Below are 19,741 nucleotides of genomic sequence, written 5' to 3' on the forward strand. Positions count from 1 at the left end.
TTGCTGCAAGGCTAGTGCACCCTGTTTTATGTCCATGCTGCTGGAAGCAGATGAGCACTGACACTCTGGGGTGGTGGTGACCACTGGGAGTCTCTGGTAAATCCTTCCCAGCCTCTGGCTCCTGCAGGTCCCATCAGTGCTAGCACTGGAGGAGTCATCTTCCAGGGGCCCATTTTGGGGGTCTTTGGGTTCTTTGGGATCACCTGGGTTGTGTGAGCAGGAGCTGTGCCCCATGTTCTCATCGGTCCCCATGCCACTGTTGCTGTGCCATTGCCTGATGCTGTCCCAGTCCAGCTGACCTGAGTCCCCTCATCCCCTCCTGCCATGGCTCTCCTCTCCTCCTGCAGATTGTCACCTGCTCCCCTCACTTCTGCAATCCTTGTGTGCGTGCTTCCTGCTGCAGCCCCGTGCCCTTGTGCCGTGGGTGCTGACTCCCCACTGCCCTGTTTCTTGGGGCAGGAGGGACACATCCCCTTCCTGGTCTCTGATGCTGGCACACGGGGGCTGTGGCTGCCCAGCTGGACATCATTCTGGCACCGGCGGTTGTGATCCCACTGCCACGTCTTGGCACTGGGACCGTGCGGATGTTGGTGTTCCCGCTGTCTGGTACCGCCTCCCTGTGCCCCTCGGTCTCTCGCTCCCTCCGGGAGGGGCCAGGCCCGCTGCCCGCAGCCCTGCCGGTCCCCGCCGCTCCTCTGGGAACGCTCGCGCCGGCCCGGGCTGAAGGCTTTCAGTGCCCGGTCCGTGGCGCAGGGCTGGCCTGGGGCCGGAGCTCTGAGCCGGGCCAGTGCCGCTGCCGGAGCCGGGAACGTAGGGCGGAGCCGCGCGGTGCCGGTGCCGCTACGCGGGGCGGGGACGGGCCGTGCCGGAGCCGGTGCGTGGGGCGGGACCGTGTGGTGCCGGTCCCGGTACGTGGGATTGTACCGGTGCCGGTACGCGGGGCGGGACCGTGCAGTGCCGTAGCCCGTGTGTGGGGCGGGGCTGTGCCGGTGCCGCTACGCGGGGCTGCGCCGGTGCCGGTGCGTGGGGTGGAGCCGTGTTGTGCCGGTGCCGGTCCGCGGGGCGGGGACGAGCTGTGCCGGAGCCGGGGTGTGGGGCGGAGACGAGCGGTGCCGGTGCCGCTATCCGGAGCTGTGCCGGTGCCGGTCCGCGGGGCGGACCCGGTGCCGTGCAGTGCCGTAGCCGGTCCGCGGGGCGACGCGCCCCTATGAGCCGGTGAGGCCGCAGCGGTGAGGGAGGGATGGCGGCGGGCGGCGGCGGAGGGCGACCGCCGGGCCCCGACCCCGCGCTGGAGCCCTACGTGCAGACCCGCATCTTCAAAATCATCGTGATCGGAGACTCCAACGTGGGCAAGACGTGCCTGACCTTCCGCTTCTGCGGGGGCACCTTCCCCGGCAAGACCGAGGCCACCATCGGCGTGGACTTCCGCGAGAAGACGGTGGAGATCGAGGGGGAGCGCATCAAGGTGGGCCCCGCACCGGCTCCGGGCTGGCTCACACCAGCCCCGGAGGGACCCGCTAAGCCCGCGGTGGGTCCCACACCGGTACCAGTGGGCCCCGCTCTATCCTCCGTGAGCCCCACTCTGTCCCCGGTGGGCCCTGCACCGGCCCCGATCTGGCCGGCAGCAGCCCCAGCAGCGATGGCAGCCGGTCCCCGTCCCTGCCTCTTGCCAAACCCCTCCTGGGGGCTTTTCCTTTCATCCCACTTGGAGGGAGGGAACAGGGCCAGGGAAGAATTCTCGTCCCTGTGTTGCAGAGATGGCCCTGGACCAGTCCCTGCTGCCTTGTCACTATTTCTGGGGTTGGCTTGAGCATGCAGAGATCAGAAGTGATGGCTCCGGGTGAGTCACCGCCACCCTTGCGATGGGCACAGCTGGATCCTCGCAGCGTTGGGGTGGCTCCAGCTCCGGACACTGGACAAGCAGAAGGGTAGAGCTGCGGTGGGATGGGGGACAAGGCTCTGTGCCACAGCCAGGGGGTCTGGAGGGGCAGAGGGTGGTGGGCTGGCCGCAGCCACACTGGAAGGCTGAGAGCTCACACGGGCCAGTGGCAGCGGGCTCAGCCGCTGTGGCACCAGCAGTGCAGGAACCTGCTCCCAGCTGCACCTGGAGCTGTGATTGCAGCCAGATGAATTTTCTTATGAAGGCTGGTGTGACACCTGTAAAGAATGATCAGCCCAGACCTGAAGAGCTCTACCTGGTGTGTCAGAACAAATCTGGCACTGGTAGGAACCACCTGGGAGCAGAGTTTGTGGTGGAGCTTAGCCTGCACAGCTGTGGGGATCAGCACCCACAGCCCCTGAGGCTGGTGCTGGAAGAACAAACATCGCTGCTGTACTGACAGATGGCTGATGAGAAGTTGAACTCACAATGAAACCAGACCTTGTGTTGGTGGATGAGAGCTTTAGCTGTGCTTCTAGGCTGTCCATGAATGTTTTCCCCTCTGTTCTTTAGAGGTGCTCATCCTCCCTACCCTCCCCGGCTCTGTCCAGCCCCAGGGAGCTGTGTCGGTGTGAGCTGTGGTGCAGGCTGGCATGGAGCCTGTTTGCTGCCACTATCTGGAAAATGTTGCCAGGTTTTCTACCTTTGGATATTATTTTAGCTCCAGTGGGAAGGAGTGGGAGGTAGTGCAGCAAACCGACCTTTTCCAGGGATATGTATCCTAGAGAGGAGGTGAGAGGTGGGACAAAGACCCTCCTTCTCTTGCTCTGCCTGGGAGAGACTGGCCCTGAAAGGACTGAGCAGCAGCTCTGCTCTTCAGCGTTTTTCAATTGGAAAGACTCCGAGGCAGGTACTGTCTCCATGGGTACAGGGCAATTTGGATTAACTTGGAAATTGCCACTTCCGGGCTACAAAACATTTCCAGGAGAACCCAGACTGACCCCTGGAGCATGCTGCTGGTTACCCGTGTTCAACCAGACTTGGTGTCCCTGACCAGCACCGGCTAGGCCCAGACATTCAGCCAGTTCCCAATCCACCTCATTGCCTGCTCATCCAGCCCAGAGGCCTCCTGCCGTCTCTGTCACATGGGTCAGGAAGTGACATTGATGGTGTTCTGGAATGTTCTGGATTGCCTGTGCCCTGCTGTGCTGTTCTTCCCTGAGATGTTGGGGTGGCTGAAGTTCTCTGTGAGAACCAGGGGCTGCAAACACAAGGCTGCTGCTCACTGTTCACAGAGCACCTCATCTGCTTGCTCTGCCTGGCCAGGTGGTCTATAGCAGAGACCCTCTACAATGTCATCTGTGATGTTTTGTTTTTTAATCCTCCCCCATGAGCTCTGTTGGCTCCTCACCCATCCCCACAGAGCTCCTGGCCCTCCCACTCTGCTCCTACACAAAGGGTGGCTCTCCCTCCTCATTTTCTCTTTTCCTCTGTGAAATCATCAGCGTTCTCATTCATGGCGTAGGCTTTGGTGCACAAATAGACATGGATCTGTTGGAATGAGTCCAGAGGAGGCTGCAAAGATGCTCTGAGGGCTGCAGCCCCTCTGAATTCAGGCTGGAAGAGCAGGGCTTTTTCAGCCTGGAGAAGAGAAGCCTTGGGGGAGATGTTAGACCCCCTTCCAGTGCCTGAAAGGGCTCCAAGAGAGCCAGAGAGGGACTTGGGACAAGCAATGAAGGGACAGGACAATGGCCTTAAACTGAAGGGGGGCAGGTTTAGATTGGATATTGGGAAGAAATTTTTGGCTGTGAGGATAGGGAGGCCCTGGCACAGGGTGCCCAGAGCAGATGTGGCTGCCCCTGGATCCCTGGAAGTGTCCAAGGCCAGGCTGGACAGGGCTTGGAGCAACCTGGGACAGTGGGAGGTGTCCCTGCCCAGGGCAGGGGGTTAGACTGTATGATCTTTAAGTTGCCTTCCAGTCCAAACCATGCTGGGACTCTCTGAAACCCAGACAGCAGGAAGACCTCCTGCAACCCCTTCCCCATGGCCTTGCCAGGGCCATGCTCCACACTCCTGTAGCATCTTTTCTTGTCTGCTTCACTTCCCAGGTGCAAGTGTGGGACACAGCTGGCCAGGAGAGGTTTCGGAAGAGCATGGTGGAGCACTACTACCGCAACGTGCACGCCGTGGTCTTTGTGTACGACGTGACCAAGATGAGCTCCTTCACCAACCTCAAGACGTGGATCGAGGAGTGCAACGGGCACGCGGTGCCCCCGCTCGTCCCCAGGGTGCTCGTGGGGAACAAGTGTGACTTGAAGGACCTGATCCAGGTGCCATCCAGCCTGGCCCTCAAGTTCGCCGACGCTCACAACATGCTTTTGTTTGAGACCTCGGCCAAGGACCCACAGGAAAGCCAGAACGTGGACGCGATTTTCATGTGCCTGGTGTGCCGGCTGAAGGCGCAGCGCTCGCTGCCCTGCCGAGACGCGGAGGGCTGGCCGGCGCAGCCCCAGCCACACCCCCGGCGGCTGGACGAGGCCAGCGGGAAGGGCTCCTGCCCGTGCTGAGCGGGACCCGCCCGGACCCCAATAAAGGCTCTGAGCCCCCTGTGCTCCGACTCTTGATTTGCGCCTCAGCCCAGTCGGCCGTAATCGTCTGTGATCGGCTCGGCTCGGCTACAATCGGTCCGGTTCGGCGTGCAGCGTTCGGCTGCAGTCGGCCCGATTCGGCTGCAGTCGGTCCTGTTCGGCCGTGCTCGGGCTATCTCGGTAATTATTGCCCTGATTCGATTACAATCGGCTCGACTCGGTCCCATTCGGCTAGAATCGGTCGACTCGGCTGCTATCGGCTACATTCGCCTCGGCTCGGGGCGGGGCAGTGCCGCGCGCAGGCGCAGTGCGCGTTGCCGCCGCCATGAAGTAGGTGTGGGGGTGTGGGGGCGCAGGCCGGGTTCGGCCCTGTCCCGCCGTTGCCGGGGCTGATGGTGCCTCGCCCGCAGCCCCCTGACGAAGGTGAAGCTGATCAATGAGCTGAACGCGCGGGAGGCGGAGCTGGGAGTGCAGGAGGCGGTGTCGTGGCACGCGGAGTACAAGGACAGCGCTTGGATCTTTGTGGGTACGGACCGGGCTAGGGGTGGGGGCCGGTGCTGGTGCCGGTGCTGTTGACCCGTTCCTTCCCTTCCCTCTCCCCGCAGGCGGGCTGCACTACGCGCTGACCGAGGGTGATGTCATCTGCGTGTTCTCGCAGTAAGTGCCGCAGCCCCGGCCCCGGCGCCGCGGGCGCTGCCGCGGTGCTGACGGTGTGTGTGTCACAGGTACGGCGAGGTCGTCAACATCAACCTCGTGCGGGACAAGAAGACCGGGAAGTCCAAGGGTTTCTGCTTCCTGTGCTATGAGGACCAGAGAAGCACCATCCTGGCTGTGGATAACTTCAATGGGATTAAGGTGAGTGGAGCTCAGGCTCTGCCGTGGCTCCCCGAGTGCTCCCTCCCGTCGGCAGCGGTCCTGGGGGCCGGGAGCCGGCGGTGACAGCCCGGCCCCGCAGATCAAGGGACGGACCATCCGCGTGGACCACGTGGCCAACTACCGGCCCCCCAAGGAGTCTGAGGACTGGGATGACGTGACTAGAGCCCTCCATGCCAAGGGCTGCGGGGTCAAAACACCACCCCACACCTCGTCCGACTCCCCGTCTGAGGATGAGGATGTGCTCGTGAAAAAGCAGAAAGGTAAGGAGTGTTCCTGGCAGGCTGGATCCCGGGTGGGCGTGCCCATGGTAGGGTTTGGGGGCTGGAGTCTATGTGGAGAGAAGGTTGGAGAAACAAAAATGGGCACAAAATGAGAGTGGGAATAAGATGTTGCTACAGAGTGCTGAGGAGATGCTCAAAAATGAGGGAGAAGGAGAGCCACGAGGGAAGAGTCCTCAGGCCTGGAGAGGTAATTTCCACAAAGTGGATCACATTATTACTGAGGAAGGGGAATGAAAGGGAAGTTGGAAATTCTCAGCATTCCAAGTGGTGTGGAAATGCCCAGAGTTGTTGGGAAGAACAAGATGTGAGTGTTAAAGAGAGAAGTGGGGTGGCTGCAGCTGGAGGAGAAAAAGTTGTGATTGGAAGTGAACTGGGATCTTCCCTGGGAAATTGGGTGGAGGGGGAGAACTTGTAACTGAAGCTGAGCTGGGATGGTGCCAGGGGAGCCATGGGGAGCAAGCTGCTCCTGGAGTTTGGTCCATCCCGAAATGTGAACCCTAATTCCAGAGAAGCAGCGGAGCAGAGCAGAACGGTCAAAGTCGAGCCCACAAGCTGGGAAGCGGGTGAGCATGGAGGAGCCCCATCCCAGGATCAAGATCAAGAAGGAGAAGGAGGACCCGGGGTACGAGCGCTATGCTGGCGGGAGTGCCGGCAGGAACGCCGGGAGCAGGACGCAGCGGGATGAGGAGCAGCGGCGGCACCAGCGGCACTCGGACAGCAGGGGGGACAAGAACTACCGCGAGCAGAGGGGCCAGAGCGGCTCCTGGGAGGAGCGGGAGAAGAGGGAGGAGGCTGGCAGGAGGGGCGACGGGCACAGCAGCCGGCAGGACGCGTCCCCCAGGGGAGGCAGATCTCGGGAGCCCCATTCCAGGCACAGGGAGCGGGGCTCTGGCAGAGACTCCGGTCGCTGCTGAGCTCTGGGTGAGCATTTGGGGTGAGGGAGGCTCTGAGCCTGCCCAAGCCTGCTCCAACCTCCTGGGATGCCATGGCTGGACCTTTCACCTGGGAGCTTCCCCCTTGCCTCTCCTTCCACCCTGGCCCAGGGCTCTCCACGCTGCCTGTGCTGCTGGCTGGGACAGGGCCCTGTTCTTCGACTGGGGAGGGTGTCAAGCAGTAAAGGCTGGGAGCAGCAGGATGCTCCCCTTCCCTAAATTACTTGGGGCGGTGTCCCCCTCTTGCACTGGGGGCACAGGCTGCCGGGTGTTCCATCTGGCCTCGTGGGCCAAGTTTGGGCCCTGTGCCCACCCAGCATCTTCTGGATTCCGTGATGAATCCATAGGGCTGCACCGCTGTGGTTGGGGTGATTTATTATGGATTTGTTTAAAGGTTTCTTAATAAAAGTTCCTGATAGGGAGAAGCTGGTCCCAGGAGCACTGTTCCTGTCTGTGGGTCAGGGAGGAGGTGTCATTTGTTTTTCTTACGCTGATTTTAGGCTTATTTGGCTGGAAAACCGGGAGCGACGGAGTGTGGGATTCGCAGGGCGGAGAAGGGAGGGGCTTTAACTGGACTTGGTTCCTATAACGAGTGATCCCTCCAGTCCGGGTCCGTGCCGCTTCTGGGCGCAAGGGGGAATTTCCTCCCCGGGGCAGCCGGGCCCGCTCCGAGGCAGCCGCGGGGGCTGCGGCGGGGTTGGAGTGCGGGAAGCCCCTGCGGCTCCCACCGTCCCGGCGCGGTGCCGGCAGGGGGCAGGCGCGGCGCGGCGGTGCAGAGCCCGGTTCCGGTCGCGGTTCCGGTTCCGGTCCCGGCCCAGTGGCGGCGGCGCGTGCGGCGGTGTCCGCCCGCCATGCGATGTCCGCGCTCAACTGGAAACCCTTCGTGTATGGCGGGCTCGCCTCCATCGTGGCCGAGTTCGGTGAGGCGCAGGGGCGGGGCGGGACCGGGACGGGCGGGACCGGCAACGTACGGGCGGGCGCTGAGGCCGGTGTCCCCGCTATCCCCGCAGGCACGTTCCCCGTGGACCTCACCAAGACGCGGCTGCAGGTGCAGGGTCAGAGCACCGACGCGCGGTTCCGCGAGGTGCGGTACCGGGGCATGTTCCACGCGCTCTTCCGCATCTGCCGCGAGGAGGGCGGACGGGCCCTGTACTCGGGGTGAGCACCGGGGCCGGGCCCCTCGGGGCCGGGGCCCATCGGCAGCGGGTGCCGCTTCCCCCGGGGCCCCATCCATCCGTACCGGGACACCCACCCATCTGCCACGGGTTCTCCACCCGGCCCGGCGCCTCCTTGCACCCACCCGGGCGTCCCCGGCGCCTGCCTCGGGTCCTTCTCCTCTGGCTCAGGAGCCCCCACCGCCTGTGCTGGCCTCCCTCTTCGGCCGCAGCATCACCCCGTCTGTCATGTTCACCCCCACCAGCCCGTCCCAGGTTCCCCCTCCGTCCCGGCATCTCCCTCCGCCCACCCCGGGACCTCTCCCACCCCCCGGCATCTCCCCCTGCCTTCCCCGAGTCTCCCCCACCCATCCCGGGTTATTCCCCTCTGCCCGCCCTGGCCCTGTCCTGTCCTGCCTCTTTCCCGGCACCCCCTCCCCAGCCCGGGTCCCCTCTTCCACCTTCTGTCACGGCATCCCTCTGCTCCCTTGCTCCCTGCCCATCCCGGTCCCCCATTTCCTGTACGCTGCTGTGACCCCCTGGATCCCTCCCTGCCTTGTCTCCCTGAGCGGAGTCCCCCGGTGTTCCTGAGGCGGGGAGCAAGGCTAGGGCCGCGTGGGTGCCATCCCCTGGCACTGGGGTGCGTGGGGCAATCCCGGATAACCCGGGCAGAGCTGCATTCTTCGGAGTCCCAGCGGGGTTGTGCTTGGCCCCAGCAGTTTGAGGGCGGGTGGGGAGTGGCCCGAGCTGGCCTGCAGGGATTCTCAGGGTCCGTTCCCCCTCAGGATCGCCCCGGCACTGCTGAGACAGGCATCCTATGGCACCATCAAGATTGGCATCTACCAGAGCCTGAAGCGGCTCTTCGTGGATCGCATGGAAGGTTGGTATTGGGGAAGGGCAACACGAGCACCTCCCAGCTCCCCTGCCTCGCACTCTGGGCACCTCCCAGCTCCCCTGCCTCGCACTCTGGGCACCTCCCAGCTCCCCTGCCTCACACTCTGGGCACCTCCCAGCTCCCCTGCCTCACACTCTGGGCTGTGTGTTTTGCTCATTCCTTGCTCTGTCCTTTCCATCCCAAGATTCCCACAGGAATGGAGCTCCATTACTGGGTGCTGTGGTTTTGTTTGTCAGTGAGAGCAAGGATTGGATTCAATCCTGATGGGAACCTCACTGTGCTCTGCACTGCCTGTGGCTCCTACCCAAACATCTCCTTCCAGCCAGGTTCCTTCCTTTCATGGAATCATAGGAGAAACACAGAATCCTTTAGGTTGGAAAAGACATCCAGCCTGTGTCTGATCCCCACCTTGTCCCTAGCCAAGAGTGCTGAGTGCCACATCCAGTCCTTCCTTGGACACCTCCAGAGGTGTCCATACCTCCACTTTAGACCTCCCTGGGCAGCCCCTGCCAATGCCTGACCACCCTTTCCATGAAGAGATTCCTCCTGATGTCCAGCCTGAGCCTCCCGGGGCACAGCCAGGCACATTCTGGATAGGAATTGTGCAGTCCAGCTCTCTGGCTTTGGCCCTGACTGTAAAGGTGAGGTTCCACCAGTGCCCTTGACCTGTGCCCTCTGCAGCTCCTGCCTGGGGAGTGGAGCAGCAAGAGTCTGGTGGATGTTCCCTGAGGGAGCACCGAGATCTGCAGGTGAGATTTCCATCCCTGCTGTGATATGAGGGAATGGTGTAACACCGTTCCAGCCTGGGAAAGTGGGATGGGCGGGGGAAATACAGCACACTAACGATACCAAGCTGTCTCAGGGGAGCTTTAGGTTGGTATCAGGAGAAGGTTTTTTCCCAAGAGAGTGCTGGGGCACTGCCCCAAGGTTTTGAGAGCTCCAGGAGCATTTGGACAGCACTCCCGGGCACAGGGTGGGATTGTTGAGGTGTCTGTGCCAGGTCAGGAGTTGGACTGGATGATCCTTGTGGAACCTTTCCATCTCAGGAGATTCTGTGACTCTAGAGGTCCTTTTAGGGCTGCTGTCCTGCTTTAGTAAGGCCTCTCCCTGCCTGGTTCTGGCTGTGTACACAGTCCCCACACTCCCCCTTGCTGTTCCAGCCTTTTCAGCTGTGAGCTCCGTGCCTGAATGTTTGTCTCCCTACAGGCCTGGGGCAGCCAGTGGCCTGGTGTCCTCTGGGAAGTGTCGTGGTCAGTACCAGCAAAGGCCTGTGTGTTTTCCCAATGTAACCATCATCCTAACACTGGGCCTGGAATCTGGGGTTATTCCCTGGCACTAATCACATCTAACTCCCTGCCTGCTCTTGATTCTCAGCTGGCTCCAAGTGACTGCGTGTAGGCAAATCCAGGGGGCCTGGGGAAACACTGGGTTGTCCCTCTCTGTCTGCCTCTGTCCTGGCTCATCCCTGCAATGAGAAATCTCAAATAATTGTTCACAATTTTCACATGTCCAAGGATTTTCCTTCTCATCAGTCAGACCCTCTGAGAGTGCATTGCTGAGTGTTTCAGCTGCCACCTTCTGTCCCTGACAGGTGTGGGGACAGACCTGTCATGGGCTGTGGCACCTGCCCAGGCCCTGCTCCTGCAGCTTCACTGTCTGATTTGAGAACTGAGCTGCTCTACCCAGACTACTGTGCCCCCTCCTGTGAAGGTCTGACCTTCTTTCCTTGGTTGCAGATGAAACATTGCTCATCAATGTGATCTGTGGGGTGGTCTCGGGGGTCATCTCTTCTGCACTGGCCAATCCCACAGATGTGCTGAAGGTAAGGGCTGCTTCTGGCTGGCTGTGTGACCCGTGGGAGGAGCAGCTCAGTGCTCCCTGAGCCACCAGTTCTGCTTGTTTGGGTTTTTTTAATGAATGGGGACCAAAGCCCAGGGTCATTAATAGATGTTTAAAAACACAGATCTTAAAGATCACGGAATCCTGGAACTGTTTGGGTTGGGATGGACATGAAAAATCTTCTTCCACCTCCTGCCACGGGCAGGGACACCTCACACTAGAGCAGGTTGCTCCAAACCCTGTCCAACTTGGCCTGGAACACTTCCAGGGATGGAGCAGCCACAGCTTCTCTGGGCAATATGACATTTGTACTGGTGAGGGGTGGGAGCTGTGTTATCTGACCTGGGCCAGGTGAGCCAGCTGCTCCTGTCCCCTGGATCATGGTGCTGGCACTGCCCCAAGGGCCTGCCTGTTACATGGAGTGAGCAGAGCCCAGTGGGGACTGCCTGGTGCCCTGGGCTCAGGGTAGCCCTTCTCTGGGCAGAGAGAGCCTGGAGAACTTCTCCACTCTTATCCCTATAGATCCCCCTTCTGGGACTGCTTTCAGGGGGAAGGCCTTGTTCCTCATGTTCCTGTGCCCCCACCCTGCCCCTGCCTGCTGCCATCCTTGTCGGTGTGGTTTGCAGGGAGAGGAACGTGGAGAACAGTGTGTGCTCTGAGCTGCTCTCTTCCTTCTCCCAGGAGTTCCATGGAGCTGCTGTCCCTGGTGTCCTTGCCCTGTGGCCAAGTGCTGGTGTCAGGACAGGTGTAGACGTCTGCCTGCTGACTCTTCCCTTTCTTTCAGATCCGAATGCAGGCTCAGGGCAGCTTGTTCCAGGGCGGGATGATTGGCAGCTTCATTGACATCTACCAGCAGGAAGGCACCCGAGGCCTCTGGAGAGTGAGCACCAACTCCTAGAATCCCCCAGCAGGAGCAGAACTAAGAAAAATCTTAGGGAAGCAGGTGCTCTCCTGCTGTTCTGTAGCAAGGAACACCTGGAGCCCCTCCCGGCCCCTTAAACTGCTGCTCATGTGGGACAGAATCTTTTCTGGTGTTGAAATTGTGCAGAAGGTGAGGGGGTGACAGCCTAGTTCCCATGGGCTGGTGCTGGGAGCAGGGAAGCAGTGTGGAGTTAATCCAGCTGGAATAACGCTGCCAGGGTGGAGTTATCCTCCTTGGCTTGGAAGCAAAGCTGGGAAGCAGGTGGTGTACTTGCAGGGGAGGTACAGGGAAGGCTGTCAGGAGAAGGAGCTGGGGGATGTGGCTGTAGTTGGTGACAGTGTCTGTGCTGCACAGGGTGTTGTCCCCACGGCCCAGCGAGCGGCCATCGTGGTGGGGGTGGAGCTGCCAGTCTACGACATCACCAAGAAGCATCTGATCCTGTCAGGCCTCATGGGGGACACCATCTTTGCCCACTTTGTGTGAGTACCTGCTGCAGGCTTGGGGGGCTGTGTGAGGGATGGGGGGAGACCATTCATGGAGCGAGTGGTCTGGATCTGCAGGGAGCAGGGTTAGTGCTTCCAGAGGATCTGGAGCAGGCTTAGTGCTTCTAAAGGATCTGCTCTGTCAGCTGGAACAGCTCAGAGTTAGCAGCAGGTATGAAATCATTAAGATTGGATAAGACCTCCAAGACCATTGAGTCCAATCGTTTCCCCAGCACTGCTAAGGCCACCACTAATCCATCCCCACATCCCAGAGACCTCCTTGGGGAAGGACCTGGCAGAAATCCTTTGATGACATGAAATGCCAGCTTGGTTTCTGCTGGCTAATGACAGAAATGTTGCCCCACATCTGTGCCCTGGTATGAGCCAGGCAGGAGATCCATGTGTGTAGCTACCTGTAACAGTCCCTCAGAAGCTGCTCCAGTCCCTAGTCCTCACTTGTCCAGACCCTGTGATCTTGCAGCCCCTGCTGGAAGAGCCTTGAGAGAGGAGCAAGCACAAAGTTGGCAGGACCCAGAGCAGTCAGTGCTGCTGTCAGCTGCTCTGGGCAGGGCTGGCACAGAACACTGGAATCCTTTTTCACCTCCATGTTGCAGATGCTGCAGTGCTTCCATTGTCTTTGCCAGCTGGGGTGAGGGTGAGGAGCACTAGGCCCTCTGTGGAAGGGGAGACTGGCAGTTCTGTGGTCCTTTCTGGTGTCGTTGCTCTTCCTCTCTCCTTCCCAAAGAAATGTTTGTTCTGGTGGGAAGGATGTGCACTCCCAGGGGGTGCCTTCAGGTCTGTGTCACCTGGGCAGCACCTGGGACCCTTGCAGGGCTGCCAGTGCCCTGTGGAACCACCTGTGGGCTCAGGTGAGGGTCTGGCTTAGCTGAGCATTTCCTTCCCCTGAGCTCCACAGGGTCCTGTGGCAGCCCTGCCACTGCCCCTTTCCAAGGTAGGAGCAAGTAGTGCACCTCATGTCCACTGCTAAATGCCTTTGCTAATGTCCAGTGGGAGGTATTTTGTGTCTGTGTGAGTGGGAGTGGCTGTGTCCAGGGCTGTTCCTGCCCTGATTTGGTGTGTGCAGTTCCAGCTTCACGTGCGGGCTGGCGGGAGCCATCGCCTCCAACCCCGTGGACGTGGTGCGGACGCGGATGATGAACCAGCGCGCCATCGTGGGCAGCACCGAGCTCTACAAGGGCACCCTGGATGGCCTTGTCAAGGTGAGGGGACAGGTGGGCACATCCCTGTCCTGGGAGGCTGGCCAGGTCTCAGCACCGCTCTGATGGGAGCAGTGAGATCCTGCAGTGACACAGTTTGTCATCAGTGAGGTGGGAGAGGGCCCTGAGTCACTTCCCTGAGGCTACTGTCAGCCTGAGCATCCTCCCAGCCTCCTGGAACAAAATTCAGGCCATGAGGCAGTTAGCTGGGTTCAGAGACTGTTCAGAGACTGCTTCACACACTTGCACAGGGGCCTGTGCTCCCTGCAGCAGCTGGGCAGGGCCAGTGGGGCACACGTGGCACTGGGGAGGGAGGTGGGCAGGGCATGGGCCTGGTGTGTTTCCTCATCGATTTTTCTCTCCTCCCAGACATGGAAGAGTGAGGGCTTCTTTGCACTCTACAAAGGCTTCTGGCCCAACTGGCTTCGTCTGGGTCCCTGGAACATCATCGTATCCTTCCCTGTGCTGCTGGGAGGTGGTGGGGTGGGACAAGGGGAGAACCCCGCTGGGAAGGGCAGGGCAGAGCTGACACCCCAATGGGGTGCACTGGGGACCCTAATGAGCACTGCCGATGGTCCCTGTAGAGCCTCTGAGGGCTTGGCTGAGACCTTGCATGGCCTGGGCTGCAGGAGGTTCCTGGATGAGCTCCTGTTTTGTAGGGAATCGTGGGGAACATTCTGCTGCTGAGGCAGGTGCTGACTCCGTGCAGGACCAGCGCTGCTGTGTGCTGAGCCAGAGCATTCTGCCTGCTGAAACTGGGTGGGGAGTTCACTGTAAAGAGCTCTCAGTCTGGGCTTGGAGCCACTTCCCTCTCCCAGTGGTCTTGGCAAGGCTGGGTTTGCTCTGGGTCCATTCTCCCCACTCTTGGCAGTGCCTGTGCCCCAGCTCTGTTCTGCCTGGGCAGGTCAGGTTGTGCTGCCTGGGCAGGGAGCTCCATGGGTGGGTTTAAGGAGCTCCCTGGATGGGTGTCCAGCCCAGCTGAATGCTCTACCCACCCTGCCAGGCAGCTGCCTCACATCTGTCCCAATTCCTTGACACTCCCTTCAGTTTTTTATCACATACGAGCAGTTGAAGCGCCTCCCCTTCTGAGAGCTGCCTTCATCTCTCCAGAGTCATCCTCAGGGCTGGCAGCAGAGCTGTGCTGCCGCCTTCCTCTTCATCCCACTGTCCCCATGTCGTGGTGTTTGGTCCCTGTGGGCTGGGCTCTCCCCACATGCATGGTCCCTGGAGCATGAGCTGCCTGGCACAGGTGGGAGCCACGTGTTTCCCACCCGGAGGTGTTGTGTGCCTGGGCCTGCAGGAATATCTTCTGTGAAGATCTGTGTGTTCCAGTGGCCTTTGGGGCACTGTGGCTCGTGGCTGGCAGGTGTGGGTCTCCTCCCGTGCCCGTGGGGCAGGGCCTGTGAAGGTGCCATTGTCATCATGTTTCTTGCAGAACTTGTAACTTCATTAAATTATTTATTGACTGGATGGCTTGAGTTTGGGTCTGTGCTCATTCACTTGCAGGGGTGTCTGCCCTTGTAGAGCACAGAAGTGTGGTTTTCACCATGCTATAGACCCCTTCATTCTCCATGTATTTATGTAAAAACAGTCTGTAGGATTAATTTCAGTAGAGATGTTTCTAAACCCAAGTTTATTAGTATCAGAAAATGACCCTGTTGCCCTCTCAGCTCAATTTTGCCAAACTACAGTCTCTTAAATTCCTGCTTATTATTACACTATTTTTGCTTAAATCATTTGTACAGACAGGTACTGTGCTTTAAAGGTGAGCTCAGCACTTGAAAATAGTGGTTCTGGTGCTGAGGAGAATATTTTGGTCATCCTCTTCTGATTTTTGGTTATTTTTTCATGTTTATGACTATGGAAGCAAATGTTTTTTTTATGTTCCTGCTCCTTTTCCTCTTTGTGGGGTGGCTTTGGTTTGGATGAAGGTCCCTGGTGACACAGCAGCATGTCCTGGCTGAGCCTGCTGTGAGCTGAGTGTGTGTGGAAGTCATACAAGGAATGCTCAGCCAAATCCCGCTGGGAAAAATGGGAGGGAATTGGTGTTACAAAGTCAGAGCTGCCTGTAGAAGCTGCAGGGGAAGGGAAGGTGACTCCACTGAGTGCTTGGGCTGAAATCCTGCCTTGAGCAGGGCTCTTCGTGCAGGGCCCAGCTCAGCCGGCTGTGCCAGGCACTGTGTGGGAACCTGCTCCTGCACACACAGGAAGGGCTGGGGGTGGAACTCCAACATGGAAGGCTCCATGGGAACCAGTCAGCCCTCCCCAGGTGTTTAAGGTAGAAATACACGTCCTCCTGATACATGAAAGCTAAAAATGGCTTTTAATTAGTAAAGCAGGAGGGGGGGGCACTGGCTCCAGCCTGTACTTGCTCTTCACTGTCCTGCCACTTCTCCCTTGTCCTTGATCTCATTCCGAGGGTTTGGACTCTGTCCAACATCAGGACAAAGGCTCCCCGAATGTCTCCCTGAGCAAACAGAAGCAGAGGATGTGTAAGGCTACCACAACCCTTCCCGTGGCCGCCCGCAGCGCAGAGCCCGGGTGTTTTGGAGGGCCCCCATTGCTGAGCTCCTGCCCTCCGGCCCTGCCCCTCCCGCCCCAGCTGCCTTGTCCCCAGTCACTCACTGTCTGACAGACACATGCTCAGTCCTGCCCATTTCCTGGCAGCTTGGATCTTTCCAGCTCGTGAGGCAAAAGAGGCTTGTGACACTTTGTGTAGGGGCTGGAGCCGTCACTGTCAGACCCTGTGAAGGTCAGTGCCCCCCCCCCCCCCCCGTCAGGGGTAAGGGGTGTTGTGGGATTCTGTAGCACAAGATTGCAGAGGCTTTGCTTTCATAAATTTCTTCGTTACAAGTTACTATTAGGTAAATACACTCATGACTAGCAAAGTGAGTGAGTGTGTACATAGAATCATTATTTTTTACTGTTAGTAGCACTTACATAGATTTCACTGGAAGTATCACAGCAAAGTTCATAAGTTCATCAAACTCCTGCAGGAGTGAGGTCAGTGAATGATGGACAAGGTCTCCCTTCAGATATGACCTGTGTCATGGAGCCTGGAGCCAGCCTGCTGTGCCTGGGGATCTGAAGGGGTGTGCAGGGGGAGCTCCAAGACAGAGAGAGGCTCTTTGGGGCAGCAGCCAGTTACTTCTGCATGGATCCATGAGTGGGCAGAAGACACCAGCTCTCAGAGGTCCATGTCTGCCTGGATCCGAGGCCCCTCTGTGGGTTGTGGTGGTTTTTTGCCCTGCAGGTTCCAACAATTCTTTGGTTCCAGCCTCTCCAAGGATACCCTGGGCTTCCTGTTGTGCTTGCCAGGGGCACTGCAGGTTCCCAGCTGTGAATGCTGCTGTCCCAGGCTGGCAGATGTTTCTCCATCTGTTTGAGCACAGGTCCCTTGTCAGTGCTTTTCCTCATTGTAACCAGGTCACCTTCAGTGCTGCTGTTCCAGCAGGATGTCAGTAGTGTTCCCTTGGTCCCAGCAGCAAGAAGCTGTCCTGGGTGTGGCAGTGACCCCCAGGAGCCCCACAAGCTGTCCTAGACTTTGGGAACTCTGTGCTTGTCCCCATTCCCAGCCTCTGTGTCTGAGCAGGCACTGCTCTGCTCCAGCCCCTGGTGCCTGGGGGGGCAGCCACCGCCCTGTGTGCCACCGTGGCAGCTTCCTGCCCAGGTGCTCCCTGCTCACCCCCTGCTCCAGGGTTGTCTGGAAACGTGGCTGGAGGGGAGGGACCTCCGCAGGCACAGCAGTGAGTCCAGCAGTTCCTTCTGCGGGCAGCTGCTGGCAGAGCTCTGCTTCCCCCAGAGACACCCCTGCTCCCCAGGCTCCTGCTGCTCCCTGGAGAGTGAGGGGCTGTGCCTGCTGCCAAGTTGCACCTGCTGAGAGGCCCCAGGTGAGTGATGGCTGAGAATCATGTTGGGGATGCACCATCTCTGTGGTGTGTCTCACGTGAGGCAGCCACGGCCAGCTGGGCCCTGGGAGCCATCCTCGCTGTGCTGGCCTCGCTCATCATCGCTGCCAACATGCTGGTGGCCATTGTCCTGCTCTGCCACATCCAGAAGAGTGGCTCCAAGCGGCTCTGTTTCGTCCTCAATCTTGCCTTGGCAGATGCCATGGTTGGCTTTACAGTCATGGGCCTGGCCGTGGATGAGCTTTCCCAGCCCTTTCATGCTTCCCAGAAGTTTTGCATCCTGAGAATGGCTTTTGTGACCTCTTCCTGTGCTGCCTCCATCCTGTCCCTGATCCTGGTTGCATGTGACAGGCACCTGGCCATCCGGAAGCCTTTCCACTATTTCCAGCTGGTGACAGGCCCGCGGGTCGGGCTGTGCTTGGTGGGGCTGTGGCTCTTTGCTGCCATCGTTGGCTTCCTCCCAGTCTTCATCCCGCACTTCCAGAGGATCTCCAACCATTGGAAATGCTCCTTCTTCAACATCTTCCAGCCTTCCTACATGCTCACCATGTTCTGCCTCGGCTTCTTCCCTGCACTCTTCCTCTTCCTCTACCTCTACTGTGACATGCTGAAAATCGCCTCGGTGCACGTGCAGCATATCCAGGAGGTGGAGCAGGCGGGGCTGGGTGGCGGCTGTCCCCCACCCCGTGCCACCAGTGACATGAAGGCCATGCGCACAGTGGCTGTGCTCGTCGGGTGCTTCACCCTCTCCTGGCTGCCCTTCTTCATCGCCAGCATCGTGCAAATGGCCTGCCCTGAGTGCTTCCCCTACAAAGTCATTGAGAACTTCCTCTGGCTGCTGGGGCTGGGCAACTCCCTCCTGAACCCACTGCTCTATTCCTACTGGCAGAGGGATGTGCAGCTCCAGCTCTCCCAACTGGCTGCAGGTGTGAAGAGGAAGGTCCTGCTCCACCTGGGCAATGGCCGCTGTTTCCCGGGCAGAGACACCAAGGCTCCTCCTGCCGTGTCCTGCCTGGAGCTCCAGGACTGACTTGGTAAGGAGTGGCTGTCTCTGGCTTGCCAGCTCCCCTCCTGCATTGTGACCATAAACTCGGGGCCTGCCAGCTGTGAAGGAGATCGCAGATGGGTGGGACCAGTCTGGATGTTAATTTCCAGGCACCATCATGGCCGGATTCCAGCCTGCCCACAGCCCCCAGCACAGCCAGTTCACCCCAGCCCCAGGCAGCCCAGGTTGCAGGTCTCTCTCCCTGGAGAGCCTCTGCTGGAGCAGCCCCGTGTCTGCTGGACCAAGCTCTCCCACTCGCTCTGCAGGCAAAGACCCTTTGCCCATCGCTACCCATCTTCCCCTGCCAGGTGTGCACCCTCTGCCCCCCCCTCTGTCAGGGGCACTGGCTCCATGGGCAACAAACCCCCCATTCCTGAGGCAGGTGTGGGCACAGGGACGGCTCTATGCCCTTGGCCCTGGCACCAAAGACTGGGCAGGCTGCCCTGAGCTCTCCTGGAGCACAGGTGCTCCTCCGCCCTTCCCAAACCCACCTCTCAATTCTACACAGGGCCATTCCTGCTTTGGGCTGTGCCCACAGGGAGCAGAGATGGGGGGATGAGTTTGGGCATGGGGACAGAGAGGCTTGGCAGTGACCATGCCTGTGTGGGGAGGTGGTGTAACCCAGGGCAGGGGGACAACCTGGGCACTGCTGTTGCTGTTTACCCAAGCTGTAAAGTGAGTCAATGAGTAACTGGCTAACAAGGAGAGGGAGGATTGGCTGCCTCAGAGATTCCCACGAAGAAGAGCTGCAGTGTCCGCCCAGCATTTGGGACTGGAAGGATCCCTGCACACCCACTCTTGCCCATGGGAGCCCCCCCTTCTGCCCTAGTGGCCAGATGGCTGCCCCTGCCAGAGGCTAAAGTTGTACTTAATTGCTTCTCATAAAATAATTTCATTTCATCCACATGGCAAGAAAACTTCCCTTAGAAGAGGCTTATTTGCTAAAAAAGTACACTACGCTGAAAATGAGGGTACTCTGTACAAAACAGCAGCTGCTCCCACCTCTGTCCTTGCCCCACTAGCAGACACGGCTCATGGCTGTATCCACTTGCATCCAGAACTTGCCATGAAGCTAAGGTCTTCCCCATCCTAGAGAAAGAGGCAAAAATGAAAGCGTCTTTAAAAGATTCCAAACAAGAGGCCCTCTGTGGCATCCCCCTTGGCCAGGGAAAGGCCTGGGACCAGGTGCCACATGGCAGACACCGTTCCTGGCTGTGTTGGAGGGACTGACCCTGGTGGAGGGCTGCCCAGAGCAGGCTGGCTCTGGCGGCTGCTGTAGGGATCTGGTAGGTGGATCCAGCCTGACACAGCTCTGGGCTCAGCCCATCATCTCCCTGCACCGGGGATTTGCTGCCTGTTCTTGGTGATGCCTGAGCTCTGCCGGCTGTGCCTTTGATCATCCTCATCGTCGCTGAGCCTCTGCTTCCCTCCAACATCTTCCTGCAGCAGGTTCCAGTGGGAACAGGGACACTTTGGACATGGGCCTTGTGCTGCTTTCTGAGCTTCCTGACTGCCAGCTCTGCTGCGTGAGTCCATCACTGAATGGCCAGGCTGCAGGTCTGAATCGGCATGAGGATAGGAGCCCAGGCTGGGCAGGAGCTCGTTCCAAGTGGGACTCAGTGCCACGAACAGACTGCAGTGCCTTGGATGGGAGAGGGGACACCTCCAGACGCACCTCCAGGGGACACTAGAAGGCAGCCTACAAGAGAGATGGAGAATGTGG

At 59.4% G+C, this 19,741-nt stretch overlaps 4 protein-coding genes across 4 annotated transcripts; all 4 read left to right on the forward strand.

Moving 5' to 3' along the window:
- Positions 1 to 1,049: 1,049 nt before the first annotated feature.
- RAB33A (RAB33A, member RAS oncogene family) lies at positions 1,050 to 4,488 on the forward strand. The gene is made up of 2 exons (XM_066559441.1): positions 1,050 to 1,465; positions 3,988 to 4,488. The coding sequence occupies exons 1-2, from the start codon at positions 1,241 to 1,243 to the stop codon at positions 4,444 to 4,446; spliced, it is 684 nt and encodes a 227-aa protein (XP_066415538.1). The 5' UTR covers positions 1,050 to 1,240; the 3' UTR covers positions 4,447 to 4,488.
- A 225-nt stretch (positions 4,489 to 4,713) lies between these two features.
- On the forward strand, positions 4,714 to 6,985 carry RBMX2 (RNA binding motif protein X-linked 2). The gene is made up of 6 exons (XM_066559506.1): positions 4,714 to 4,797; positions 4,878 to 4,993; positions 5,073 to 5,124; positions 5,193 to 5,322; positions 5,423 to 5,603; positions 6,132 to 6,985. The coding sequence occupies exons 1-6, from the start codon at positions 4,793 to 4,795 to the stop codon at positions 6,536 to 6,538; spliced, it is 891 nt and encodes a 296-aa protein (XP_066415603.1). The 5' UTR covers positions 4,714 to 4,792; the 3' UTR covers positions 6,539 to 6,985.
- A 357-nt stretch (positions 6,986 to 7,342) lies between these two features.
- Positions 7,343 to 14,535, forward strand: SLC25A14 (solute carrier family 25 member 14). The gene is made up of 9 exons (XM_066559507.1): positions 7,343 to 7,476; positions 7,567 to 7,714; positions 8,496 to 8,590; positions 10,342 to 10,427; positions 11,229 to 11,324; positions 11,721 to 11,845; positions 12,933 to 13,068; positions 13,435 to 13,515; positions 14,113 to 14,535. The coding sequence occupies exons 1-9, from the start codon at positions 7,413 to 7,415 to the stop codon at positions 14,152 to 14,154; spliced, it is 873 nt and encodes a 290-aa protein (XP_066415604.1). The 5' UTR covers positions 7,343 to 7,412; the 3' UTR covers positions 14,155 to 14,535.
- Positions 14,536 to 16,962: 2,427 nt separating this feature from the next.
- Positions 16,963 to 18,003, forward strand: GPR119 (G protein-coupled receptor 119). Its single transcript, XM_066559775.1, has one exon. It carries the CDS (start codon positions 16,963 to 16,965, stop codon positions 18,001 to 18,003), a length of 1,041 nt encoding a protein of 346 aa, XP_066415872.1.
- Positions 18,004 to 19,741: the final 1,738 nt, after the last annotated feature.

The sequence above is a fragment of the Molothrus aeneus genome, chromosome 14 (genome assembly GCF_037042795.1).
Source record: "Molothrus aeneus isolate 106 chromosome 14, BPBGC_Maene_1.0, whole genome shotgun sequence".
Classification (NCBI taxonomy): domain Eukaryota; kingdom Metazoa; phylum Chordata; class Aves; order Passeriformes; family Icteridae; genus Molothrus; species Molothrus aeneus.